Source organism: Nomascus leucogenys, chromosome 2 (assembly GCF_006542625.1).
Source record: "Nomascus leucogenys isolate Asia chromosome 2, Asia_NLE_v1, whole genome shotgun sequence".
Taxonomy (NCBI): domain Eukaryota; kingdom Metazoa; phylum Chordata; class Mammalia; order Primates; family Hylobatidae; genus Nomascus; species Nomascus leucogenys.
This window is the reverse complement of record NC_044382.1, coordinates 38,294,887-38,308,023: the sequence shown is the minus strand read 5'-3', so window position 1 is coordinate 38,308,023 and position 13,137 is coordinate 38,294,887. Positions and strand designations below refer to the sequence as shown.

At 38.3% G+C, this 13,137-nt stretch overlaps 1 protein-coding gene across 13 annotated transcripts in view; it reads left to right on the top strand.

Annotated features, from left to right (window-relative positions):
* LOC100601055 (ankyrin repeat and KH domain-containing protein 1) overlaps positions 1–13,137 on the top strand; it is a 141,987-nt gene that overhangs the window by 20,603 nt on the left and 108,247 nt on the right. For all 13 annotated transcript variants that reach the window (XM_030828002.1, XM_030828062.1, XM_030828016.1 and 10 more), the window contains exon 2: positions 12,164–12,317. In XM_030828002.1, the coding sequence (XP_030683862.1) occupies positions 12,164–12,317 (154 nt within the window). The remainder of the gene's footprint in view (positions 1–12,163; positions 12,318–13,137) is intronic.

Genomic DNA, 13,137 nt, shown 5'->3' with positions numbered 1-13,137 from the left:
AGCCAGTATTGTCACAGTCTTATCACTTGCTCTAATGCTTCTAGTTTTGTTAGGTTACTAATTATTTCAGCTCAATGAACAATAAGAGTCTGTACTATATTTTGGTACCTGTCTTACTTGGGACTTCACTGATAGGTTAGCAATGAAAAGTTTATTTTCTTTTAGTTTGAAGAGACCATTATTTGAGGCTATACTTAAAATCATGGATTTGACCTATTACCAACCCCTCAACAGAATTCAGAATTATATGATGATATAGTATCACAAGTATTATTGTATATTATCTCCTTGTTGCTGATCTATTGAAATTATTCACTCATTCTCTACAGAAGAAAATCTTGGTTAATTTGGGGTAGGACTTCTTCATGAACTCACATTTTGCAAAACAGAATTATGTCGTTTAAAGGTTAGAGTCCTTGGTAGTTTAAGAATTCTGATTGGTATTTTAGAGTGGATTGATTGATTGAGATGGAGTTTCACTCTTGTCGCCCAGGCTGGAGTGCAGTGGCACGATCTTGGCTCATTGCAACTTCCGCCTCCCGGGTTCAAGCAATTTTCCTACTTCACCCTCTCGAGTAGCTGGGATTACAGGTGCCCACCACCACGCCCGGCTAATTTTTTGTATTTTTTAGCAGAGATGGGGTTTCACCATGTTGGGCAGGCTGGTCTCAAACTCCTGACCTCAGGTGATCTGCCTGCCTCTGCATCCCAAGGTGCTGGGATTATAGGCATCAGCCACCACACCTGGCCTAGAGTGGATTTATTTATTCACAATTATTTATTTAGAGCCTACTATTTGTTAAGCTTTGTGCTAGGCTTTGGACTACAAAGATGAAAAAATGTTCCCTGCCCTTAAAGATATCAGTCTTCCAGCACTTTAGGGGGCTGAGGCACTTTATATTCTGGGCGGATCATGAGGTCAGGAGTTCGAGACCAGCCTGATCAACATGGTGAAACCCTGTCTCTACTAAAAATACAAAAAGATTAGCAGGGTGTAGTGGTGCGCACCTGTAATCCCAGCTACTCAGGAGGCTGAGGCAAGAGAATCACTTGAACGTGGGAGGTGGAGGTTGCAGTGAGCCAAGATCGCACCATTGCACTCCAGCCTGGGTGATGCAGCAAGACTCTGTCTTGGGGGGGGGAAAAAGACATCAGTCTTTTCAGGAATATTAATATTCCTGGTAATGAAAAAAGAAGGTAAATTATTGTTTATTTTTTGAGACAGAGTCTCGCTCTTTCGCCCAGGCTGGAGTGCAGTGGTGCGATCATGGCTCACTGCAAACTCTACCTCCTGGGTTCAAGCAATCCTCCCACCTCAAACCTCCCCTTCCACACCCCACCCCTGCAGCTGTTACTACAGGCATCCACAGCCACACTCCACACTCGGCTAATTTTAAAATATTTTTTGGTGGAGGTGAGGTCTCGATACCTAGGGTGGTTTAGAACTTGTGGCCTTAAGTGATCGTCCTGCCTTGGCCTTCCAAACTGCAGGGATTACAGCCATGAGCCCCCATGCTCAGCCTATTTATTCAAATTATATTTGTCCTTCTAAACTCTTTTTAGATATTAATAAATTGTATTTGAGTGTTCTAGGCATTGTGCACTTTAATTGCATCACCTCATTTAATTTTCTCATGGTTCTGTGACAGTCTAAGATACCAAATTCAATATGTGGATCATTGCCCTGTGATAGTTGGATGATCATGCCAAAGATTGATATTTGAGTGTCTTGCTTCAGGAGATTGATGGGCTCTAAGTGGCAGGTTTAAAGGGGCAGTAATTTAAAATGGAAGGATGCATAGTCCATCAGCATAAGATTGTCTTGTGCTTATTTTTGAGCAAAACCACAACTGCTCCTTATCATGTTCTATAAACTCGCCAAGCCTGTGATGCTTCAGGGCCTTTGGCAGTTCTAGTTCCCTCTGTCAGGTACATTCTCCTCTTAGATATCCACGTGGCTTCCCTTTCACTTCTATTATGTTTCATTTAAGAAACCTTCCAACCATTAATACCTACTGTGTGTATATTGCATAAACATCTCAGGCTCATTAATTCTAAAACTAAACTCATACTTTCCCCTTGCACTCCACTATGATGAATGTGTCCCCCAAAGTTCATGTGTTATAAACTTGGTTCCTAGTTCAACAGTGTTAGGAGGTTGGGCCTAATAAGAGGTGACTGAGTCATTAGGACTTCTCACGGGAGCTGGTTAACTATCCTGAGTGGCTTTATTATAAAGCATATTTGGCCGCCTCTTTAATTAGCTCTCTCTCCCATGCTGTCTTGTCATTCTGTCACTCTTTTGGCGAAAATCCTTCCCGTTTCTTAGATAAAGGATCCAAATTCCTTGGTATGGCAGACATAGTTATTTAGGATTTGGCATTGTCTATCTTTCCAACTATATCCTTATACTCTCTTTGCTTTTTATATTCTAGCCATACTAAATTGCTGTGGTTCTTTGAACATATCAAGCTCTTATATACCCTGGTATATATACTTCCACTGCTTTGGCATCAAGAATAATAATACTAGCTACTATATATATATATAGAGAGAGAGAGAGAGAGAGATTGATGTATCACACACACATCTATATACACACACGCACTCATCTAGACAAGATCTTGTTCTGTCATCCAGGCTGGAATACAGTGGCTTGATCACGGTTCAGTGTAGCCTTGAACTCCTGGGTTCAAGTCATCTTCCCGCCTCAGCCTCCCAAGTAGCTCTGACTCCACCGGTACATGCTAGTATGTCTGGCTATTTTTAATTTTTAATTTTGTTCTTTGTAGAGATGATATGTTCAAAGAACTACAGCAGTTTGGTATGGCTAGAATATAAAAAGCAAATAGAATACAACAAGGATATAGTTGGAAAGATAGTCAAAGCCAAATCCTAAATAACTATATATGCCATACAAAGAAATTTGGATCCTTTACCTAAGAAATGGGAAGGATTTTGGCCAAAGGAGTGATATGATTGAACTGGCATTAGAGTTAGTGGGCTTGATAATCTGTTACATTTAATTTAAATTCCAAAGCTATTTTCTGACCATATGATTGTTAGGACAGCTGTAGATTTTCTGTTCACTACACTGGTTAGTATTTGTTTTAGTTATATTCTGTTGTTTAGAAGATTCACTTCATCCACTTTGGTGTAGTGAAAAGGGTGTAAACTTTGTTGTCTGAAACACATAGCTTCAGATCCTCACATGGTTATGTGATCTTGGGCCAGTCACTTAACATTAAGTAGTTAAGATGGTTGAATAAAATAATATGGAAAAGGCTGATACATATGAGACATTTTATTAATGGTAGCCTATTATGTTTTTAAAGGTACTTAATAGTAGATTTTTAAAAAGATTTTTCCTTCTCCTGCTTTCAGTTAGAGACTTCAAAAGATAATAGATTCTGTGTTAAAGCTATAGTTTAAAAATGAAGTTTTTGTGTTCGAGCAAAGTGGGGATAATTTTCTTCAGCTTTAACTTAGATTTAGGAAAAGCATGATGGTTCTTTCTTGTGCTATGTGAAGCTAACCAATTTCAGAAAACCCAAGATATGATTTCTGTTTTTTATTACTATTTTTTATTAAGACAAGGTCTTGCACTTTTGCCCAGGCTGGAGTGCAGTGGTGTGATCATGGCTCATGCAGCCTCCACCTTCTCCAGCTCAAATGATCCTGCCACCTCAGCCTCCCAAGTAGCTGGGACTATAGATATGCACCACCATGCCCAGCTAATTTTTGTTTTTTGTAGAGACAGGGTTTCATCCTGTTGCCCAGGCTGGTTTCTAACTCCTGAGCTCAAGCAGTCTGCCCACCTTAGCCTCGCTAAGTGCTGGGATTACAGGCATGACCCACTGCCCCAGGCTTCTTTTCTGTTTTTTGAGAAGGGGGGATTGTGAGTCTGAGATTGGGTGGGAATAAAGTTTTCATTGTAGAAAGAACCTTGAAAAGCTTTTATGTTAATGAATATAGACTTTTTATTCCAGTATTTTAAGATGTCGTTGCTGAGTATATTAGGCCTTTTTGTAACAACAAAACTCACTCCTAAGTTTGTCATTATTTGGTGCTAAATTACAACAGTATTACTTTTTGCCTTTGAGTGGATCTTAGAGCATGATTATGGTGGTTGCTACTGCTGGAATTTTGGAGTACTTGTGTGTTTTGCAAAAAGGAATTGTTATGTCCTTCAGTAATTACTTCTTGGAACACTGGCACATCCTTTTTGCTGTTCTGAGTAGAGATCAACAATAGGCATTCCAAAATGGTGCTGATCCTGACTTAAAGTGGAGGGCTCACATTGGGTAGGGGAAGGATAAGACATGTTGGCCTGTTCAAATATACATAAGAAAAAGAGGACTAGCGAGTACATGTTTTAAAAGAGGTATATTTTGGATGTTTAAAATACCTTCCCATTTTAAATGATCAAATCTGAATTTCTTAAGGGAGCTTCTTTTTTCGAGACAGAGTCTCGCTCTGTAGCCCAGGCTGGAGTACGGTGGCATGATCTTGGCTCACTGCAACTTCTGCCTCCTAGACTCAAGCAGTCCTCCTGCCTCAGGCTCCCTAGTAGCTGGGACTACAGGCACACACCACCACGCCTGGCTAATTTGTGTATTTTTGGTAGAGACAGGATTTTGCCATGTTGCCCAGGCTGGTCTCGAACTCCTAACCTCAGGTGATCTGCCTGCCTCAGCCTTCCAAAGTGCTGGGGTTACAAGGTGTGAGCCACTGCGCCCAGCTGGGAGCTTCATTTTTGAAGGTTGATGAGGAGAGGTAGAATGAGATAAAGGTTTAGTCTTTCCTTGAACTTTTTCATAGCTCCAGTTGAAATTCATGAGAGTGATGATGACTCTTTGTTTTGTTTTTTTTAATTAACCAGACTAGAATATTATTTTTATTTTTATTTTTATTGAGATGGAGTCTTGCTCTGTTGCCCAGGTTGGAGTGCAGTGGCGTGGTCTTGGCTCACTGCAACCTCTGCTGCCTGGGTTCAAGTGATTCTCGTGTGTCAGCCTCTCGAGTAGCTGTGACTACAGGCACGCACCATGAGGTCTGGCAAAATTTTTTTGTATTTTTAGTAGAGACAGAGTTTCACCATGTTGGCCAGTCTGGTCTCGAACTCCTGACCTCAGGTGATTCCACTAGCCTCGGCCTCCCAAAGCGCTGGGATTACAGGCCTGAGCTACCATGCCCGGCCTAGAATTTTTTTTTTTTTTTTTTGAGATGGAGCCTTGCTCTGTTGCCCAGGCTGAAGTGCCGTGGCATGATCTCGGTTCACTGTAACCTCCACCTCCCGTGTTCAAGCAATTCTCCTGCCTCAGCTTCCCGAGTAGCTGGGACTACAGGCGCCCGCCACCACGCCCGGCTAATTTTTGTATTTTTAGTAGTGACGGGGTTTCACCATATTGGCCAGGCTGGTGTTGATTTCCTGACCTGGTGATCCACCCACCTCGGCCTCCCAAAGTGCTGGGATTACAGGCATGAGCCACCGCGCCCGGCCTGGCCTAGAATATTCTTAAAGGATACCAGAAATGAAATTTGTGGCTACTGATATTTGACTCTGTAACTCAAAATATAAATTTATTTAACATGTTAAAAGTAAAAATTTCATAATCCAATTCCAAGGACTCTGTAGAAAACAATCTATTTTTCATTTATATTTAAGAGCTTGGCTGGTGTTCTTTTTTTGTTCCCTGCATTGTATGACCACAGGACTAGAGAATACATAAACAAATATGTGTAATGTACATGTTTTATGATAGAATATTATTTTTTACTATTAATAACTTATTTTCTCTGTTAGCTAGCAATTACTATTTCTAGAAATACAGTCTGAGAGAAGTTAACAATTAGTTATTGACCAATGTAATATGAGATTTTATTATTTTATTATTACAGTATAAGACTTAAAGCATATTACTGTTATTGGAAGTTTTAATTATAGCGCTACATAGAAACTGTTTTAAAGTGGAAGTGAGTTTTGGTTAAATCATAGCTGGATCAATAAATGATTTTTCAAACTAGACTTTGGCCAGAGTGACTGACTGTTCTTTTAAGTGATAATAGCTGAGTCTGTGGTAATCTCCTTTGGTAACTGTTGCATCCAGTGGTTCATTTCTGAAGTGTCAAAATGGAATAAAAATGGGACAAAATGCTTGTTCCCCTTCTCCCTATTCCTCCCTTTTGTTTGTTTTAGTTGAAGCTAAAAACCACACTCCCACACTCCTTGTTATATATATATTTTTTAGGCAAGAAGGAAAAATAACCTTTTGAGGAAGAAGACAAAGGATTTTGTCTTTAGTATTTCAGGAGATATAAGGGAAAAACAGATAGTTTTTGATGGGCCATATTCCTTTACCACTCTTTTTCCTCCACCCTTTATTCTTGTACCTAGTCAGAGGTAGGAAAACAGATTCTTCGGTGTTTAGAACTTGCCTTTGGCAAAAAATAATACTGCTATAAGTGGATGTATTTATTTGCTGCTGAATGTAGCTACTGAATAGAGATGAGCTATGTAACAGTATCATCAGGCAATAAGAACATTGCTGTGATGTTATAGCTATATGTAAGAAAGTATAAGGCTTTTATATTCATTTGCTTGATGAAGACTAATTTCATTAGACATACTATTATTTTGGGCTTATCTGTTATATATAGACATGGTTTCTGTACTCTGTCACCAAGGCTTTTATATTAAGTATACAGAATTTGTCATATTTCACATATCTCCACATAGCTATAAATGGTTTCCATCTTTTTTTTTTTTTTGACAGAGTCTCACTCTGTTGCCCAGGGTCCAGGTTGAAGTGGAATGGCATGATCATGGCATGTAGCAGCCTCAACCTCCTGGGCTCAGGTGAGCCTCCCACCTCAGTTTCCTGAGTAGCTGGAACCACAGGCGCACGGCCACCATGCCTGGCTAATTTTTAAAAATTATTTTTTGTAGAGACAAGGGCTCACTAATGTTGCCCAGGCTGGTCTTGAACTCCTGGGTTCAAGCAGTCCTCCTCCCTCAGTCTCCCAAAGTGTTGGGATTACAGGCATCGGCCACATGTATTCAGCCAGCTGTATTTTGAAGTAATGCTAATGCAATCTGAATTGTAAGAGTATGTTTCAGCAGATTTATTAGGTAAGATATTTGTGAACTGCCAAAAGTAATCTCTCAAATATTTCCAAAATAATAAGCATAATGGGATATTTTGTCCTTTTATTGATTCCACATTGAGACAGACATTTTTAAAGTTATAAAGAGGGTAGGACAAGGGAAACAGTAGTGCTTTTTGGGAAATCTGATTGATACAAATGTATTCATATCATTTATCTGTATGGTTTTGTATTAACTATAACTCATTCTTGGTTTTTTTCCCACAAGTATTTTGGATATTTAAAATTTTATCATATGGGTCAGATCTTAGATGTAAAATGCATAAAACCACACTCAAAAGTTCAAGTGAGTGCTGATAAAATGCATCATGTTAGATTCTCAGTACGATTCTTCCACTTTGAAAAGGTAGAGAAAATAGACACTATGGTGAGGGACAGGACAAAAGAATTGTAATTATACAGAATCATGTTCTAAAAATTATATTTATATGGTGGTTTATTGTTTCAAAACGCTTTTACCTTCATTACCTCATTTCAGGATTTCAATAGCACCGTAAGGTAGGTGGGGCAGATAGTGTCTTTGTTTATTGAGGGAGAAATGGAATGTCAGAAAGTTTGAGTATTATGTCTGAATTTACACACAATGCCTGATAGAACTGGTACTTGAACCTTATTCTTTGATCTCCAGTGTAATATTCTCTCCATTATTTCTTACTGCCTAATTGAAACTTGAGTTTACATCCACTGTAAGACATAGAATTAACTCAATAAATTGTCTTATGCATTATATTTTCAGATAAGTTATAAGCCTCTGAAGCAAGGGACACATCATCATTTTGTATTTTTCTTCTGAAATTGATTCTTCCCAAGCACTTAGGAATGTGCCATCTTATTTACCTGACACCCAGGAAGTCATTGCTACTGGTTCTTTCTCTCTCTAATGGTGGTAATCAGGCAGGCAATGAACAATCTGTCACCTTTTGTGTGGTCTACTGAAATCTATTCCTAGTTGTTCTTTCTAGCCTAATGCCATAGTTGTATTCTAGGTACCTTATATCTTTTAAAAATTGAGATATAATTCATATGCCATAAGATATAGCATTTTAAAGTCTACATTTCAGTGATTTTTAGTATATTTATAAGGTTGTATAGCAATCACTACTATCGAATATCAGAATATTTTCATCAATCCAAAAAGAAACTTCAGACTCACTTACAGTCACTCCTATTCTTCCCTTCTCCACTCCCCAGGCAACCTATTGTCTTTTTCTATGGATTTGCCTATGCTGGACATTTCATATAAATGGCATCATATAATGGGACCTTTTGTGTCTCCCTTCTTTCACTAAACATAATGTTTTTGAGGTTCATCTATATCATGTATTTATTCCTTTTGATGGCTGCATAATATTCAGTTGCATGGATATATATCATATTTTGTTTATTCATCTACTGATGGACATTTGGGTTGTTTCTACTTTTTGGCTGTTATAAAGAATGCAGGTATGAACATTTGTGTTTAAGTTTTTGTATGAACATGTATATTTTTAATTCTCCTAGGTATATACCTAAGAAGTAGAATTATTGGGTCATATGGTAATTCTATGTTTAACTTTTGAAGAAATGTCAAACTGTTTCCACAGTGGCTACACCACTATGTTTCCACCAGCAATGCAGAAAGACCTTATATTAATTTTTTTTTTAAGAGACAGTGTCTTGCTCTGTCATCCACATGGAATGCAGTCGTACAGTCATAGCTCAGTGTAACTTTGAACTTCTGGGCTCAAATGATCCACCTCAGCCTCATGAGTAGCTGGGACTACAGTTTTATGCCATGACACTAGGTTAATTTTAAAATTTTTTGTAGAGACAAAGTCTCACTAGGTTCCCAGACTGGTCTTAAACTCCTGACCTCAAATGATACCCCCACCCTGGCTTCCCAAAGTGCTGGGTTTATAGACGTGAGCCACTGTGCTCGGCTCACACCTTACATTTTTTGAGTGGACAATTCATCTCCAAGCCCCCTCCCCCCCCAAAAAAAAAACGGGTTTCTTTTGGAGATAGTCTTGCCATGTTGCCCAGGCTGGAGTGCAGTGCCACAGTCTCAGCTCACTGCAACCTCTGCCTCCTGGGTTCAAGTGATTCTTGTGTCTTAGCCTCCCAAATAGCTGATTACAATCATGTGCCACCACACCCAGCTAATTTTGTATTTTTAGTACAGATAGGGTTTCACCATGTTGACCAGGCTAGTCTCGAACTCTTGGCCTCAAGTGATCTGTCCACTTTGGCTTCCCAAAGTGTGGAATTACAGGCATGAGCCACCACACCCACCCTCCAAGCCTATTTTTTATTTCATTTTCTGCCTCTATCTGAAATATACTTCCTCTTCTGCCCACCTCTACCCCTATGTCTAACTACCTATTGAAATTCTGTGCATCCTTCAAAGCCTAGTTCAAATGCTGCTTCTTGTGCAAAGTCTTCACAGGTTATTAGGGCTGGAAGTGATTTCTCCCTCATTAGTGCATATAGTTGTATCATTTATTTCTCTTTGAGGCCTTTTGTAATAGTTGTTGGAGTCTTTCTTATTTCTTCTACCACATTTTTGTGTTATCATAGTGAGAGAGACATATATATATATATCTAAAATGGGCCTTTAGTAAATATTGAGAGAATGAGAGACTACTGGAAATCCTTAACTTGGCTTTTTAAAATGTTACATGAGACATCTAATATTTATAAAATAGGAATATTAATATCTAAATACCATTTTAAATAAATAATTTTATAATTTTTCCACTGGAATGATGTTTTTACCTGTCCTCCCAACTGGCAGGTATGTATATCTGCAAATATCTCCTAATTTCTTGGCCTTGCATTAAGCTGTTGTATGAGCAGTTGCTTTTCAAGGTCATTTGACAACTGGTTGCCTGCATTTATCTATTGGATCTGGCATCTTTGTCTGTAGTTACATGTTAAAGAAGCTGTGTTACAGTATAGCTCAATGTTTTTAGGTCTGAAGTTAAAGATTCATTTTGTAAAATTATAGTACATCATTAGATAATAAAATAAATTATTTTAACTTTACTGTCTTTATTAGGCTATATTTATTTGGTGTCCATTGTGAAAATTGATGACCAACTAGCCAGATATGCCAAATAATATAGTCCAGATACTGTGGGCCTTTGTTTATAAATGTGTGGTATCCTAGTGGTTAAAAGCATGGACTCTGTAGGTATGTGGCCTGAGTTTGAAACCTTATTTTTTTTATTTGTTAGCTGTGTGACCTTGAAGAAGTACGTAATCTTTCTGTTCCTGATGCTTTTCTCTATCTACAAATATGTTAACTTTTCCTGGCTATACATATTTGCATATTACAGTAATATATATAGTATATATATAATCCATATATTATACAAATTACATGTATGCCATACATGTTATACGTATATACGTATATATGTATATTATATACATTATATATATTATGTAAATAATATACATATTACATATTACTCGAGTACTCGTGTTCATATTTACATATATACACATATACATTTAGCAAAATAAGAATCATACTGTTTTGAATCTTGTGCATTTTACTTAATTTTATGAATATTCTCATATGCCATTAAATATGCTTCAAAAACTTTTTTTAAAATTTTTTATTTCTTCTCACAGCTTTTGTTTTTAATGACTGCATAGTAGTCCATCATGTAAATGTACAACATGTATTTCCCAAATTCTGTATTATAATTTTTCCTCATTTTTGGAATTTCAGTTAATGCTGCAGTGAACATCCTTGCACATTAATTTTTGTCTGGCTTTCAGATAATTTTTTAGTGAGCTTTTTAAGGTATTTTGATACACATTTCCAAATTGCTTCCCAGAAGGGTTGTATATATTTTATTTAAGAAAATTCATTTTGAATTAATTTTATTTGAAATTGGAGGGTTACATGTTTATTTTTGTAAGTTGATTTTTGCTTATACCATTCATTCATTTCAACAAGTATGTATTAAATTCATACTATGTGCCAGGTATTTGTAGGCCCAAAGTATAGCACTGTAAACAAAGTACAGTTTTTAACCTCATGGAGTGTTCGTGTCTAAAGGACTCCAGGTATCAGTGGGTTAGTTTTTATTTTCCCTTATTTCAGAGTCAGAATTGAATAAATTATTTTGAAAAGAGGAAAACTTTTCTCTTAATGACCTATCTATGCTATCAAGTGTTTTGTTGTTGTTGTTATTGTTGTTTTTCTATTCTATCTAGTCTATATAGATTTTCTCAGGGTTATGTTCATGTACTTGTTTCAATAAAAAGTAAATGCTTTTATTTTTTTTTTGAGATGGAGTTTTTGCTGTGTTGCCCAGGCTGAAGTGCAATGGCACGATCTCGGCTCACAGCAACCTGCATCTTCTCCTGGGTTCAAGCGATTCTCCTGCCTCAGCCTCCTGAGTAGCTGGGATTACAGGCACCCCCCACCATGCCCAGCTAATTTTTATATTTTTAGTAGAAATGAGGTTTCACCATGTTGGCCAGGATGGTCTCAAACTCTTGACCCCAGGTAATCCCCCTGCCTCAGCCTTCCAAAGTGCTAGGATTACAGGTGTGAGCCACTGCGCCCAGCCCCTCCTTTTCTTTTTTTAGTATTAATTTTTTTTTTTTTTAATAGATACAGGGTTTCACCTTGTTGCCCAGGCTGGTCTTAAACTCCTGAGCTCAAGCGGTCTGCCCGTCTGGCCCTCCCAAACTGCTAGGATCACAGGCGTGGGCCACTGTGACTGGCCTTAATATTGCTTTTCATGCTCTGTATTAGTCACAGAAGATACAATGCTCTTGAGGAAACTTTAGTGTATGTGTGTTATACCTGTAGTCATGTCTGAAGGTAAACAGTCACAATGTCCTTCAAAGTCCATTCCCATAATCCCTTGTTTCTATAATAATTTTTCTGCTTATATTTAAGTTCTAATTAAGAAGTCATATTACCTTAAATTGTAGTTATTCTAATCATATTGATATCAGTTTCATAGATATTGCATCTTTATTTCATTAACAGGTTGAATCATTTATTTTGGACCAAGAAGATCTGGATAACCCAGTGCTTAAAACAACATCAGAGATATTCTTATCAAGTACTTCAGAAGGAGCAGACTTACGCACTGTGGATCCAGAGACACAGGCACGACTAGAAGCGTTGCTAGAAGCAGCAGGTACTTTATTTTTTGTTTTATCTTTTTCATATCTTTAAAAGTCTAGATAGATCTCTTTACAGTTACATGAGATTATCCCAAAATTCTATAACATTATACAAAATTTAAAATCTCTAAGATTTATTTTACTTTTTATCTCCTAAAGAAAATGTTCACATTTTGTATTTCTGGGCTCAATTCATATATTTTTAAGGTATTAAGATAATCAGGGCTGGGTGCAGTGGCTCACACCTGTAATCCCAGCACTTTGGGAGGCCGAGACGGGTGGATCACGAGGTCAGGAGATTGAGACCATCTTGGCTAACACGGTGAAACCCCGTTTTTACTAAAAATACAAAAAATTAGCCGGGCGTGTTGGCGGGCGCCTGTAGTCCCAGCTACTCGGGAGGCTGAGGCAGGAGAATGGCGTGAACCCAGGAGGCAGAGCTTGCAGTGAGCTGAGATCGCGCCACTGCATTCCAGCCTGGGGGACACAGCGAGACTCCGTCTCAAAAAAAAAAAAGATAATCAGTGTCCGGGCGCAGTGGCTCATGCCTGTAATCCCAGCACTTTGGGAGGCCGAGGCAGGCGGATTGCCGGAGCTCAGAGTTCAAGACCAACGTGGGCAACATGGTGAAACCCTATCTCTACTAAAATAGAAAAAAATTAGCCGGGTGTGGTGGTGTGCGCCTGTAGTCCCAGCTACTCGGGCAACTGAGGCAGGAGAATTGCTTGAACCCTAGAGGGGGAGGTTGCAGTGAGCCAAGATCACGCCATAGCACTCCATCCTGGGCAACAGAGCGAGACTCCGTCTGAAAAAAAAAAAAAAAAAAAAGATAAT